The following is a 16,148-nucleotide window of genomic DNA, read 5'->3' as shown; positions in this document are numbered from 1 at the left end:
GTGTCTTGAGCTGCTGCAGAACTTCTCTGTTCCCATGGGAGCTCCAGAGAAATCCTTCTTTATGGAAGGGGAGAATAAACATTTCTTTATGCAAGCTTCCTTTTTAAGAACTGGAAAAAAACTGCCCTGCAAAGCTTCCTGTTGGGATCTGGAGCCAGCCTTGAGCCTCAGCACTGTAATCTTGCATTTTTTTTTTATTCCTAATTCTTTATTGCTTCCCTTAGGGAAGGCTGATATGCTCCGACTGCCTGAAAAGTCATTCATGGAAGTGCCAGGAGGAAATTTTAATTTCCCTCAACTTAAAATTCTGATTAAATGGGAATGAAGAAGAAATTCCTCTCTGTGAGGGTGGTGAGACCCTGACACAGGGTGCCCAGAGGAGCTGTGGCTGCCCCTGGATCCCTGGAATTGGGTCCAGGGATCAGGATCAAGCCCCATCCAACCAAGGTCAGGTTGTGTCACTATAGGACACAAAAGAACACGAGCACACACTGCTGCTCTCAAGGTGAAGAAAAAGGGGAAGTTTATTTTCTGACTCCAACATTTATAGATTTCCAAAAGTGCTAGTGGGTTGGAAGGTGACAGTGCCACCTCTCCAATGACACTGCACAAACCAGCAGTCTATCAAATTTCTCTTCCTCTATAAAAGAATGCAAAACAATGAGTTATTTACAGAAAGTGTATGAGAAAGTTTGCTACAAGAATGTAAACATCAGAAAGCTTAAAAAAATCTTAAAAAATCAGGGTGACAAAAAAAATCAGGCTTGGAGCACCCTGGGACAGTGGAAAGTGTCCCTGCCCATGGTAGGGGGGCAATGGGATGAATTTTAAGGATCTTTCTCATCCAAACCATTCTGGAATTCTGTGATGTTGTGTTTCAGTATTTCCTTAAGACCCAGCATTTGATGAACTGGAGTAAGCAAAGCTCCCTCTTGATTATCTTGAATTTTAATTGTTAATCAGCATGTAATGAAATTTGCCAAGAGATGTGGAATATCCTGAAAAAAAGAGAAAAATTTAAGGTGTAGAGGAGCTTCTAAAATTGCCGTCTGCACAAAAAATACTTTTCGCTTCAAGACTTTCAGCTGTACAAAAATGGGATTTTTCTACAACTGAATCTGTGAATCCCAAGGACTCAGGGAGAGCTGAAATGGCAGGATTGGTGAGGGAATCTTGCTGTGCTTGCCTTGCAGGCCACCTGCAGATATTTGACATGTTCATCGTGGAGAAGTGGCCGATCGTGCAGGCCTTCGCGCTCGAGGGCATCGGGGGCGACGGCTTCTTCACCATGAAATACGAGGTGAGTCCTTGCCTTGGTCACCTCCTCCCTGAGGCACAGCTTACTCATGAGATTATCGTGTTTGCAGAGCCCTTTTGGGGATGAGCTGGTCCTGACTCACTGCCCAAGCGAGCTGCTGAACTGGATGGAGGTTTTTGGGATGTTGTAAAACTGTGGCAGGATGGGGAGGCTGTGGCGTGGCTGGGGTTTGGTTCTGGGTTACACAGCACTTTTTCCTGGATAAACCCTAATTTGGACATTCTCCCCAGGCCTCTGCTGGGATTTAGAACTCCTTTTTGCTTTCCTTTTTTTGGTTTCCCCTTTTTTTGGTTTCCTTTGTTTTTGCTTTTCTTTTTCCCTTGCCTTTTTCCCTTTGCCTTTTTCCCTTTCCCTTTCCCTTTCCTCTTTCCTTTCCTCTTTCCCTTTTCCCTTCCTTTTTCCTTTTCCTTTTCCTTTTCCTTTTTCCTTTTCCTTTTTCCTTTTCCCTTCCTTTCCTTTCCTTTCCTTTCCTTTCCTTTCCTTTCCTTTCCTTTCCTTTCCTTTCCTTTTTTCCTTTCCTTTCCTTTCCTTTCTTCCCTTTCCTTTCCCCTTTTCCTTTCCCTTTTCCTTTCCCCTTTTCCTTCCTCTTTTCCTTCCCCTTTTCCTTCCCCTTTTCCTTCCCTTTCCTTTCCCCTTTTCCTTCCCCTTTTCCTTTCCCTTTTCCTTTCCCTTTTCCTTTCCCTTTTCCTTTCCCCTTTTCCTTTCCCCTTTTCCTTTCCCCTTTTCCTTTCCCCTTTTCCTTTCCCCTTTTCCTTCCCTTTTCCTTTCCCTTTTCCTTTCCCTTTCCTTCCCCTTTCCTTTCCCTTTTCCTTTCCCTTTCCTTTCCCCTTTTCCTTTCCCCTTTTCCTTTCCCCTTTTCCTTCCCCTTCCCTTTCCCCTTTTCCTTTCCCTTTTCCTTTCCCTTTTCCTTCCCTTTCCTTTCCCCTTTTCCTTTCCCTTCCTTTCCCTTTCTCCTTTCCCTTTCCCCTTTTCCTTTCCCTTTTCCTTTCCCCTTTTCCTTTCCCCTTTTCCTTCCCTTTTCCTTTCCCTTTTTTCCTTTCCCCTTTTCCTTTCCCCTTTTCCTTTCCCTTTTTTCCTTTCCCTTTTCCTTTCCCTTTCCTTTCCCCTTCCTTCCTTTCCCCTTTTCCTTCCCCTTTCCTTTCCTTTCCCTTTCCTTTCCCTTTTCCTTTCCCTTTTTCCTTTCCCCTTTTTCCTTTCCCTTTCCTTTTCCTTCCCTTTTCTTTCCCCTTTTCCTTCCCTTTCTCCCCTTTCCTTTCCCCTTTTCCTTTCCCTTTTTCCTTTCCCCTTTCCTTTCCTTCCCTTTTCCTTTCTTTTCCTTTCCCTTTTCCCTTTCCCTTTTTCCTTCCTTTCTTTCCTTTCCCCTTTTCCTTTCCCTTTCCCTTCCCTTTTCCTTCCCTTTTTTTCCTTTCCTTTCCTTCTCTTCTCTTTTTCCTTCCCTTTCTTTCTCTTCTCCTTTTTCCTTTTCCCCTTTGATTTCCCTTCCCCTTCCTTCTAGAGCCACCTCTACCAATAACCAAATTTTTTACCCTCAGATGGATTTTTTGCCCCTAATTTTTTCCATGAATTCTAGATCTTCAAGAGCAGAGCAGGAGGAGTTGGTTGGTGACAAACACCTTGAGATGAGCTCAGAAAATAAGAAAAGACTATTCTTGGGTCCCTGGTTTTGAGTGAAGAGATGCACCCCCTTCTCTCCCTGACATTTTATATTCCTGGGACATCATACCCTGCTCAATAGGGCAACAATCAGGATTTAATTGCTCCTGTATTTAATAATGATTTAACTCTGAGCAACTTATGTCACTGATTTGCCCATTTATTAATTATGCTCTGAACAGCATTTTCAGATGACAGCTTGGCATTTCTGTGCTTGTTTAAAGCTTCTTTGCTTTCTTTTTTTGAATCTCTGCCACAGCAATGCAGATGTCCCATTTTCTTATCACTCCTCCTTTTTTTACAGCCACAATGGGCTTTTGTCTGACTCCTGATAGCTGGAAAACCTCCAGAGAACGAATAATTCCATTTTTAAAATCTCATCATATCTATAATTGTACATGCTTGCTCAGAAATATTCTCTGTGAGTTCCTGTGCCTTTCTGAGCACTCTTTCCACTGGGTGAAAGATTTTAAGCTTTCTTCAGGGCTTTTTTCAGGTTTTATTTCATTCCATCACTGGTACTGTAACACCTTGTGGTGTGAACCTGCCCAAAGCCTTAAACACAGAGTGCAAACAGATGAGATCTTTGGGGAGGGCAATCACTCACCCTTCTTGATGCCTAAAATGAGTTAATGAAAATTTCATTGGCAATTCAGCTGTTTGGATCTTTAAATGTCCTTTAATTACCCCAGTTCATTTCACAAATCTGTAGAGGCTCTGAAAGAAAATAAAGTTCAGACAGGGTGGCACAGACAGAACCTCTCCTGTGTGATCCAGGGAGCTGATCCTGTCCCCAGGCACTCCTGGAATGCTTCAAAAGGAGCAGGGAAAATTCCTGGACTCCTTTTTTGAGAACAATCATGTTGGCTCTGGCAGTCCAGGCAGCTCCAGCTGGAGTTCTTGTTTGCTTGCTCCTTGAAATCATGAGGGGATTTCAAATGGGAAGTGACATTCTTAACTTTGTACATATTTGTGTGGTTCTGTGTCACTGAGGGGAGAGGGAACCAGGCTGGAAGTGCATTTGGGATCATTGTAAATCATCTAGAAATTAATTCTTCTGCCATTATTAAAAAGAGGAGGTTTTTGGTACATTTTTAGCTCAGTCTTTACCTCTGAGAGCAGGGAAAATTCCTGGACTCCTTTTTTGAGAACAATCATGTTGGCTCTGGCAGTCCAGGCAGCTCCAGCTGGAGTTCTTGTTTGCTTCCTCCTTGAAATCATGAGGGGATTTCAAATGGGAAGTGACATTCTTAACTTTGTACATATTTGTGTGTTTCTGTGTCACTGAGGGGAGAGGGAACCAGGCTGGAGCAAATCATCTAGAAATTAATTCTTCTGCCATTATTAAAAGGGGAGGTTTTTGGTACATTTTTAGCTCAGTCTTTACCTCTGAGAGCAGGGAAAATTCCTGGACTCCTTTTTTGAGGACAATCATGTTGGCTCTGGCAGTCCAGGCAGCTCCAGCTGGAGTTCTTGTTTGCTTCCTCCTTGAAATCATGAGGGGATTTCAGATAGGAAGTGACATTCTTAACTTTGTACGTGTTTGTGTGGTTCTGTGTCACTGAGGGGGGAGGGAACCAGGCTGGAAGTGCATTTGGGATCACTGTAAATCATCTAGAAATTAAAAGGGGAGGTTTTTGGTACAGTTTTAGCTCAGACTTTCCCCTCTGAGATTTTCCCTCTGCTGTGTGTTCTCTAAGACTGGAATACAATTGAAAGATGATAATTCAGGATTTTTTCCCAGCCTTTTAAAGGCAGTTCCTCTTTTACTGGAGAAATCAGAGTTGTTCATGATGCTGTAATTTAGAAAATTTCCTGTAGTTATAAGAATGGAATGGAAATGCAGTCTGGGAAATTATTATTACAGGAGTACCTGTAAAGGAGAGGGTTAAGAAAATTCCAGCCAGTGTTGCATTTTTAACTGGGTGGGTGGTGGGGAAATGCAGAATTATTCAGATACAAATGTCCCTTAAGAATATATTTTTAAATATTGTTCCATGTATCCATCTTTCATATGCATCATCTGTAATTTAGAAAATTTCCTGTGTTTATAGGGGTGAAATGGGAGTACCTGGAATAACTGTAAAGAAAACTGATTAATAAAATTCCAGCCAGTGTTGCATTTTTAACTGGGTGGGTGATGGGGAAATACAGAATTATTCAGATACAAATGTCCCTTAAGAATATATTTTTAAATATTGCTCTCCATATGCATCATCTGTAATTTAGAAAATTTCCTGTATTTATAGGAATGGAATGGAAGTGAGGTCTGGGAAATCATTATTGCATGAGTACCTGGAATAACTGTAAAGAAAACTGATTAATAAAATTCCAGCCAGTGTTGCATTTTTAACTGAGTGATTCTACATTTTGTAAATGCAGAATCATTCAGATACCAGTGTCCCTTAAAAATGTATTTTAAAATATTCTTCTCCATATGCATCATCTGTAATTTAGAAAATTTCCTGTGTTTATAGGGGTGAAATGGGAGTACCTGGAATAACTGTAAAGAAAACTGATTAATAAAATTCCAGCCAGTGTTGCATTTTTAACTGAGCGGGTGGTGGGGAATAAATGCAGAATTATTCAGATACAAATGTCCCTTAAGAATATATTTTTAAATATTGCTCTCCATGAGCATCATCCTGCTACTTGGAAGAAAGTATTGCAAAATTAACCTGTCTTAGCCTAAATTGAGTATTGCAAAGTTAAACTGTCTTAAGCCTAAATTTACATCAGCTTGGAGCAAGTTTTGGCTGATGTTCAGGATGACTAAACCTGGAATTGGCTCTTGGCTGTCTGAACTCAGAAAACTCATCTTGCCCTTTTGCCTGCACCAGCTCGTGCAGTTCTTTGCTATGAAATTGAGAAAATATTGTGAAATGGTTTGTTTGGAGGATGCAGAGAAAGCTTTGTGCAGAGTTCAGACTCTCACTAATCAGGTCTTTTGTAACAGAGTGGGAATATTTGTGAAATCAGAGTGGAAATATCTGTGAAATCAGAGTTAAGGAGCACTGTTAGGAAAGTGTTCCCCAATTCTGTCTCATCTTAAACCCCAATCTGTGGCCTTTTTTGTGGTGTTTTTCACAGAAATGTGTTTAAAATCTCTTTCAGTTAATGGATGTCAGTGCTGATTTATGGAAAACCTACAGCAAAATGGATCCTGTGTCCCTGGAGGATTTGCTTTTTGAGGTAATGCAGGTGAAATATTTGCCTCACCTCCTGCTTGGTGTAACCACAGAGTTAAAGTTTGATTTTGTTTGGTTTTAATTAAATTTGTGGGCTTAATTTACAGGCTCTGCCTGCTGTTGCTTGATTTATTCCTTCAATCTACCACAAACTCTGCAAAACACTAAAATAACTTGTCTTGCTTTCCTTGAATTTATTGTCTGAAAACCTTCGAAAAATTTTCCTTCATGTCATGAAACCATGTACAAAATACATGAAGTTGCTGTGCTTTTGTGTGTTAAGGGTTAAAAAAATCCCCTTTAACACACAACCGTTCTTCCAAATAAATAAAAGAGAATAAAAAAGCATTTTTCAAATGTTTCAAGTGGGGAACAGTGACACTCAGTGGCTGCTCTGGTGCTTTGGGAAATACAAACAGAGGGAAGGGATTTCCACATTAATGCCAGGCTCTGATCTCAGTGCTAGAGGAGAAAGCAGTGTATAAATATTAGTATTTGTAATTAGAATTTATTTATATTAAAATTTAGATTTATTATAATTATTAAAATTTATTTATATTTATAATTTATTAAATTAGTATTTATACTTTCGTAGTACATATAATTTCAGAATTCTTGGTATATATTAATTTTTAATCTGTTCCTAGCTTGATAGCAATTTAATATGTACAAAATTCAGCAGTAATTAGCCTTTATTAATAAAATATTGGTAGTTCACACCAATTTGGTTGTTCAATCAACTGCTGTAATGAAAATTAAAATATCATAGAGTTTTTACAAGGCTTTCAGTTTAAGTAATCACTCTCTGATATTTCATTTCCCCTCTCTGTGTGGAAGTGAGATTAATGTTTGAGACTTGTCCTGCACTCTGAGCAGACCTATTTATTATAATTTGATGTTTTCAACCTGAAAGTTGTTGCTAAATTGACTTAAATTTTCTGAAAACAATAAACGTAAAGCACACACCCACATAAAGACACCCCAAAATCCAGCAGAATGTCCTTATCTTCTAAAATATATTTATTTTCTTGAGCTTATTGTTTCATTGGGCAGTCTGTATTCCAGTGAAATATTCCACCTTTGCCTTCATTTCTCTTGAAGTAATGTCAAATATTTTCCTTGTAGGATCTAAAGATTTTTGAACACCAGTGGACCAACTTTTTTGCTAATTTTGACACTGAAATTCCCTTCATTCTGGAACTCTCAGAATCTCAGGCTGGGGAGGTAAGTCTGCTTCAGAGTATCCATGCAGAAAGAATAATTATTCAGCATGAATTTGGGGTTTTTTTTTTCCCTATCCCATCTCACTTTTCATGTTTGAGGGCTAAAACCACATAATTTGAATTTTTTAAAATCACCACCCACCTGAAAAATCCATGGTATGATGGTTTAGGACTGCAGGGCTAATTCAGTCAAGTGTTTGCTCCCTGATAATTCAATTTCTACCTGCACAGGAGATATTTGCAGGTAGATTTAATTTGCTTTGGATGGAATCTGGTTTGTGCAGGGCTTAACAAGTTGAATTTGCACATCTCAAACCTCAAACCAAACTGAGGGGGTGACACAGAGCATGGGAGAAAACAGCACAGCATTTCTGGGGGCTTTTTGTGGATGCATTTTGTTGCTTTTTGGATACATTTTGAAGCCTTTTGATACATTTTGAAGCATTTTGATGTTTTTTGAAGCATTTTGTTGTTTCCTCTGGGATGGTAGAAGGTGTGGCAGAGGGTTGGAGCTAAATGGGCTTTAAGGTCCCTCTCAACCTAAATTATTTAATGATTTAATGAAATGAGAGATTTAGTGGGGTTTGTGTTTATTTGTGGAGGTTGGAAGCATTTTCTGAGGGTTCAGGAGTTTTCTCTGAGAAAGTTAATTCAGGTTTAATTATTAAGAGAATATTTCACACTTCTGTCCATGTACTTTGTAATAATTTTTGTTTTCAATTCTTCCCAGCCCTTCAGAAGTTATTTCAGCCATGGCATGATCTCAAGCCATATAACAGATAACAGGTAATTATTACTCACTGTTATATTATTATTATTATTATTATTATTATTATTATTATTATTATTATTATTACTATTACTATTACTATTATTACTATTATTATTATTATATTACTCCTCGTTATTGTTATATTAATATAATATAATATATAATATATAATATATAAATATATAATATATAATATATAATATATAATATATAATATATAATATATAATATATATTATAATATATAATATAATGATGATATATGATAATGATCTGTATTATTTTTCTATATTATACATTATATATTAGATAATATGTTATATATATTATATATTATATATTATATATATAATATAATATATAATAATATTATTACATAAAATTTCTATATTATATAATATATAATTTATATTATATATTATTATAATTATATAATATATATTATATATTATATATATATATTATATATTATTATTACTCATTATTATTATTGCTAATTACAGTAGTGATCTGGTGTACTACTACCTCAATATTTTATTTCCATATCCCTGATGCCATAATGTTTAAAATTCTTTTTGATATCACCTCAGTAGATCAAATCTTATACTGAAAAAAGCCTGTGCAAATTCCTTCACATCCTGGAAGGATAAGCTGAATTTTCCCAGGGTTTAATGCTGTAATTTTTACCTATACCATGAATTTTTGTGCATTATGATCAGTTCCTTCCTTGTTCCATCCCTAGAAAAGTTTGGATGGGGCTTGGAACAACCTGGGATAGTGGAAGGTTGGGATGAGAGGATTTTTAAGGTTCCTTCCAACCCAAACCATTCTGTGACTTTCTGAGAGACTTTTAACCAAAAATTGTTCAGCTGAAGGTTCTGTTGCAAAATCCACGTTGTGCTGTTGTGAGTCAATCAAGGTTTGTTTAGTTAATTCAATCTCTGCACATTCTCCTCTATTTGGAGTAAACCAGTGGAATTTATTGTCCTTTATTTATTTATTGTCCTTTATTTCTGGCAGCATCCTCTGGTGTTTGCTTTGCATTAAAGAAAAGAAAATCTTTGACCTCTCCAGCTGAGTCTTGGGCCCAAAGCCAGAACTAAACCCAAAATAGTTTTGTTTGTTTCCAACACAATCATTTTCAGGGCTTTTCAAGATAGTAAATTGTAAACTAAGCAGCTTTTCAAGGCAGTTTAAGATAAAAGAATATTCCAAGAGCATTTGAGAACAACCTTGAGATAAGTTCGTTGTATTTGAAAGAAATTATCATTTTATAAATGCGAGAAGATTTTTTCTTTTGAACTTGCTCCTTTCACTGTGAAACTTTAGTAATTTTTTTAAATTATTACAATGGGAAATTCAGCAGTTGAAAGCTTTGATTTCATTTGTTTTTTGTGAACTTGCTGCAAATATTTTGGTGTTGATTCCCTGTGTCCTCCTCAGCCCGAGCAGGCAGCCCTTTGTCCTGTTTGGCAGCCACTCCACAAAGGAGAACTTGAACACTGGCAACTTTAATTTTCCATCTGAAGGGCATCTGGTCCGAAACACTGGCCCTGGTGGAAGCACTGCCAAGCACATGGTAAGGCTTTGGAGAATTATCTGAGATTTAAACTATATTCTCTTTTTCTTTGTATATTTTTTGTGCTTGCTTTTCATGAGTTAAATGCCTAATTCTTCTTAAGGTAAAACACCTTAGCAATTCATCAGGTTAAGGAACAAATGTGATTTTTCTTGCTTTTTCCAAGTGGAACCATACTGGATTCTTAATCAGGGATTGCTGAATGAGTTAAAATAATTTATACTCTGGAAAAAGACAAGTTTTCCTCTAAGTGGGTGGGGGAGAGGGAAATGCTGTTTGTGTCCTGGCCACAAAGTGAAAACCTTCCGTGATACACTTAACTGTGACCCACAGATTCTATTTTAATCACTTTTATTTAGCCATCTCTTAAAAAAGAAACAAAAAGCCACTTTTTTGGATAACACCTTTGTGAATAAACCTGAGATACCACCACATATCCAAATTCCGCTGTGTGCTTCAACAACTATTGACAAAACTCTGAAAAATTTTTCATAACATTCCAGGACTGTTCAGATGAAGTTGCAAAGCTTAATTTATTTCCACTTCCAAGTAAAAGCTTGATTGTTAAACATGCTTTTACTTGTTTTTTTTCAACTTGTGCTTTTACTTTTATATTTCCAAGTAAAAGCTGGGTTGTTAAACATGATTAACTTGTTTCCATTTCCAAGTAAAAGCTGGGTTGTTAAACATGCTTTTACTTGTTTTGTTAAACTTTTTCTTTTACATTTCCCAGTGAAAGCTGGGTTGTTAAACATGGTTAACTTGTTTCCTCTTCCCAGTGAAAGTTGAGTTGTTAAACGTGATTAACTTGTTTCCATTTCCCAGTAAAAGCTGGGATTTTAAAGATGATTAACTTGTTTCCAAAAGTTGAGTTGTTGAACGTGATTAACTTGTTTCCATTTCCAAGTAAAATTTGGGTTGTTAAAGATGATTAACTTGTTTCCCTTTCTAACTAAAAGCTAGGATGTTAAACGTGATTAACTTGTTTCTATTTCCAAGTAAAACTGAGATGTTAAAGATGGTTAACTTGTTTCCAAAAGTTGAGTTGTTGAACGTGATTAACTTGTTTCTATTTCCAAGTAAAACTGAGATGTTAAAGATGGTTAACTTGTTCCTATTTCCAAGTAAAAGCTGGATTTTTAAAGATGATTAACTTGTTTCCCTTTCTAACTAAAAGCTAGGTTGTTAAACATGATTAACTTGTTCCTATTTCCAAGTAAAAGCTGGGATGGTAAAGATGATTAACTTGTTTCCATGTCCAGGTAAAAGCTGAGTTGTTAAACATGGTTAATTTATTTCCACTTCCAAGTAAAATCGGGGTTGTTAAACATGGTTAACTTATTTCCACTTCCAAGTAAAAGCTTGATTGTTAAACATGATTAACTTGTTCCTATTTCCAAGTAAAAGCTGGGATGGTAAAGATGATTAACTTGTTTCCATGTCCAGGTAAAAGCTGAGTTGTTAAACATGCTTTTACTTGTTTTGTTAAACTTTTTCTTTTACATTTCCCAGTGAAAGTTGAGTTGTTAAACATGATTAACTTGTTTCCCTTTCTAACTAAAAGCTGGGATGTTAAACGTGATTAACTTGTTTCTATTTCCAGGTAAAATCTGAGATGTTAAAGATGGTTAACTTGTTTCCATTTCCCAGTAAAAATAGAAACTTGGAAATAGAAACAAGTAAAAGCTGGGATGTTAAACGTGATTAACTTGTTTCTATTTCCAAGTAAAAGCTGGGTTGTTAAAGATGATTAACTTGTTTCCATTTCCCAGTCAAAGCTGGATTTTTAAAGATGATTAACTTGTTTCTATTTCCAGGTAAAATCTGAGATGTTAAAGATGGTTAACTTGTTTCCATTTCCCAGTAAAAGCTGGGTTGTTAAACATGATTAACTTGTTTCCATTTCCCAGTAAAAGCTGGATTTTTAAAGATGATTAACTTGTTTCCCTTTCTAACTAAAAGCTGGGATGTTAAACGTGATTAACTTGTTTCTATTTCCAAGTAAAATCTGAGATGTTAAAGATGGTTAACTTGTTCCTATTTCCTAGTAAAAGCTGGGTTGTTAAAGATGATTAACTTGTTGCCATGTCCAAGTAAAAGCTGGGTTGTTAAACATGCTTTTACTTGTTTTGTTAAACTTTTGCTTTTACTTTTACATTTCCCAGTGAAAGCTGGGTTGTTAAACATGGTTAACTTGTTTCCATTTCCCAGTGAAAGTTGAGTTGTTAAACGTGATTAACTTGTTTCCCTTTCTAACTAAAAGCTGGGATGTTAAACGTGATTAACTTGTTTCCATTTCCCAGTAAAATTTGAGTTGTTAAAGATGGTTCACTTGCTTCCATTTCCCAGTAAAAGCTGAATTTTTAAAGATGATTAACTTGTTTCCATGTCCAAGTAAAATCTGAGATGTTAAAGATGGTTAACTTGTTCCTATTTCCAAGTAAAAGCTGGGATGTTAAAGATGGTTAACTTGTTTTTATGTCCAAGTAAAAGCTGGATTTTTAAAGATGATTAACTTGTTTCCATTTCCCAGTAAAAGCTGGATTGTTAAAGATGATTAACTTGTTTCCAAAAGTTGAGTTGTTGAACGTGATTAACTTGTTTCCATTTCCCAGTAAAACTGAGTTGTTAAAGATGATTACCTTGTTTCCATTTCCCAGTAAAAGCTGGATATTTAAAGATGATTAACTTGTTTCCATTTCCCAGTCAAAGCTGGGTGGTTAAACATGTGCTCAGGTCCATCACCCCAGGGATTTGGGATCCTCTGGCTGGGTGGCTCCCGAAGGCAACTTGGCAGCGAAGGAAGGAGGAGAGAGGTAGAGTGTGGAGGGAGCTCCCTGCTGCCTCCAGGGGCTCTGGGGGTGCTGTGAGCCCTGGGCAGGTGGATGTGAGAGCATGAGTGAGCCCATGAGTCGGTGATTGGTCAGCATTTCATGTGCAGCTGCCTCAGGGATGGATGGATGTGAGGCACAAATCACGTGTGCAGAGCCTGAGAAAAAAGAGTGATTTTTGCATCTTGGTGAAATCTCATCCTCCATTTGCTGCTCTTCACATGATTTCTGTGAAAACACTTTCAGTTGTGTCTTTCCTTGCCTTGTTAACAATAAGATACCTTTGAAAATGCAAGTACTGTGTTATTGTGATGTACTTGCTCCATCTGTTGTCCTCAGATTCTGATGCTGTTCTTAAAAAGGTGGTTTATTTCCAGGTACAGGTGATACTGTTTTAATAGGGTGTCATGAAAATAGTAAATAAGACCAGCCTAGTTATGGGAACCTGACCCACTTTCCTCTTCATGAAAAGAGCAGTTGGCATAGGAAATTGAAAACACAAGTCAGAGCTCATCTCCTTTCCAAAGTCTTTCAACCATTCAGGTCAAGTCAAAAGTGAAATAGACCTTTGAAAACGTAAGTTGCTTTTTCACCATCCAGTTCTGTGTTGTAAACTTCTGTAGTCTGTCAGTGCTTAGAAGCCTTAAGGGGAACGTAGTTAATTGTTAATTATTGCACCAATTTGTTTTACTGATGTTTTTGTATCTCATTAATACCGACTGCTAGGTAGTGCAGTGTGTATCTCCAAAGGGACCTCTGGCTTGTTCAAGGACCTATTTTTTTGGAGCCACTCACATTCCTTTCCTGGGTAAGTGCATGAAGTACACCAAGGCAGTTATTACCTGTGATTCCATGAAAATTTGTAGCAATTAAAGGCTTTGCTTCCTTTCTAAGTGGTGGATTCTGTAGCCAATGCATGAAATCATAGCAGATTTTGTGGGGAAAATCTGAGTGTTGAACATAAAATCTGTCACATCTCAGTGTGCAGACTCTTTTTAAAGCATTAACCAAATATATAGGTTCATGTTTCATATGGATTTATAAAAAAACACCAAGGCAGTTATTACCTGTGATTCCATGAAATTTTGTAAGTGGTGGATTTTATAGCCAGGGCATGAAATCATAGCAGATTCCGTGGGGAAAATCTGTCAGATGTGAGTGTTGAACATAAAATCTGTCGCATCTCAGTTGTGCAGACTCTTTTTAAAGGTTCATATTCCATATAGATTTTTAAAAAAAACACCAAGGCAGTTATTACCTGTGATTCCATGAAAATTTGTAATAATTAAAAGGCTTTGCTTCCTTTCTAAGTGGTGGATTCTATAGCCAGGGCATGAAATCATAGCAGATTTTGTAGGGAAAATCTGTCTGAGTGTTGAACATAAAATCTGTCACATCTCAGTGTGCAGACTCTTTTTAAAGCATTAACCAAATATATAGGTTCATATTCCATATGGATTTATAAAAAACACCAAGGCAGTTATTACCTGTGATTCCATGAAAATTTGTAGCAATTAAAGGCCTTGCTTCCTTTCTAAGTGGTGGATTCTGTAGCCAATGCATGAAATCATAGCAGATTTTGTGGGGAAAATCTGAGTGTTGAACATAAAATCTGTCACATCTCAGTGTAGGCTCTTTTTAAAGCATTAACCAAATATTTAAGTTCATATTTCATATTTATTTATAAAAAACACCAAGGCAGTTATTACCTGTGATTCCATGAAAATTTGTAAGTGGTGGATTCTGTAGCCAGTGCATGAAATCATAGCAGATTTTGTGGGGAAAATCTGTCAGATGTGAGTGTTGAACATAAAATCTGTCACATCTCAGTGTGCAGACTCTTTTTCAAGCATTAACCAAATATTTAAGTTCATATTTCATATGGATTTATAAAAGAACACCAAGGCAGCTATTACCTGTGATTCCATGAAAAATTGCAAGTGGTGGATTTTGTAGCCAGTGCATGAAATCATAGCAGATTCCGTGAGGAAAATCTGTCAGATCTGAGTGTTGAACATAAAATCTGTCACATCTCAGTGTGCAGACTCTTTTTAAAGGTTCATATTCCATATGGATTTATAAAAAACACCAAGGCAGCTATTACCTGTGATTCCATGAAAAATTGCAAGTGGTGGATTTTGTAGCCAGTGCATGAAATCATAGCAGATTTTGTGGGGAAAATCTGAGTGTTGAACATAAAATCTGTCACATCTCAGTGTAGACTCTTTTTAAAGCATTAACCAAATATATAGGTTCATATTCCATATGGATTTATAAAAAACACCAAGGCAGTTATTACCTGTGATTCCATGAAAATTTGTAAGTGGTGGATTCTGTAGCCAATGCATGAAATCATAGCAGATTTTGCGGGGAAAATCTGAGTGTTGAACATAAAATCTGCCACATCTCAGTGCAGACTCTTTTTAAAGGTTCATATTCCATATAGATTTTTATAAAAAACACCAAGGCAGCTATTACCTGTGATTCCATGAAAATTTGTAAGTGTTGGATTCTGTAGCCAATGCATGAAATCATAGCAGATTTTGTGGGTAAAATCTGTCAGATGTGAGTGTTGAACATAAAATCTTTCACATCTCAGTGTGCAGACTCTTTTTAAAGCATTAACCAAATATATAGGTTCATATTCCATATGGATTTATAAAAAACACCAAGGCAGTTATTACCTGTGATTCCATGAAAATTTGTAGCAATTAAAAGGCTTTGCTTCCTTTCTAAGTGGTGGATTCTGTAGCCAATGCATGAAATCATAGCAGATTTCATGGGGAAAATCTGTCAGATGTGAGTGTTGAACATAAAATCTGTCACATCTCAGTGCAGACTCTTTTTAAAGCATTAACCAAATATATAGGTTCATATTCCATATAGATTTTAAAAAAAACCACCAAGGCAGTTATTACCTGTGATTCCATGAAAATTTGTAAGTGGTGGATTTTGTAGCCAATGCATGAAATCATAGCAGATTTTGTGGGGAAAATCTGTCACATCTGAGTGTTGAATATAAAATCTGTCTCATCTCAGTGTGCAGACTCTTTTTAAAGGTTCATATTCCATATAGATTTTTTAAAAAAAACACCAAGGCAGTTATTACCTGTGATTCCATGAAAATTTGTAGCAATTAAAGGCTTTGCTTGCTTTCTAACTGATAGATTCTGTAGCCAATGCATGAAATCGTAGCAGATTTTGTGGGGAAAATCTGAGTGTTGAACATAAAATCTGTCACATCTCAGTGTGCAGACTCTTTTTAAAATATTAGCCAAATATATAGGTTTATATTCCATATGGATTTATAAAAAAACACCAAGGCAGTTATTACCTGTGATTCCATGAAAATTTGTAAGTGGTGGATTCTATAGCCAATGCATGAAATCATAGCAGATACTGTGGGGAAAATCTGTCAGATCTCAGTGTTGAATATAAAATCTGTCACATCTCAGTGTGCAGACTCTTTTTAAAGGTTCATATTCCATATAGATTTTTAAAAAAAACACCAAGGCAGCTATTACCTGTGATTCCATGAAAATTTGTAATAATTAAAAGGCTTTGCTTCCTTTCTAAGTGGTGGAT

The 16,148-nt window shown here is 36.7% G+C and overlaps 1 protein-coding gene across 1 annotated transcript in view; it reads left to right on the top strand.

The window, feature by feature from the left end:
• The window catches only part of DNAAF9 (dynein axonemal assembly factor 9), a 91,251-nt gene that overhangs the window by 26,498 nt on the left and 48,605 nt on the right, over positions 1–16,148 (top strand). The window contains exons 6-11 of the mRNA XM_064712040.1: positions 1,194–1,300; positions 6,086–6,163; positions 7,285–7,383; positions 8,113–8,168; positions 9,597–9,732; positions 13,290–13,371. Of these exons, the coding sequence (XP_064568110.1) occupies positions 1,194–1,300; positions 6,086–6,163; positions 7,285–7,383; positions 8,113–8,168; positions 9,597–9,732; positions 13,290–13,371 (558 nt within the window). The remainder of the gene's footprint in view (positions 1–1,193; positions 1,301–6,085; positions 6,164–7,284; positions 7,384–8,112; positions 8,169–9,596; positions 9,733–13,289; positions 13,372–16,148) is intronic.

Source organism: Zonotrichia leucophrys, chromosome 4 (genome assembly GCF_028769735.1).
Source record: "Zonotrichia leucophrys gambelii isolate GWCS_2022_RI chromosome 4, RI_Zleu_2.0, whole genome shotgun sequence".
NCBI lineage: Eukaryota > Metazoa > Chordata > Aves > Passeriformes > Passerellidae > Zonotrichia > Zonotrichia leucophrys.
The sequence above is the reverse complement of the archived record's forward strand: the minus strand, read 5'-3'. Positions and strand labels throughout refer to the sequence as shown.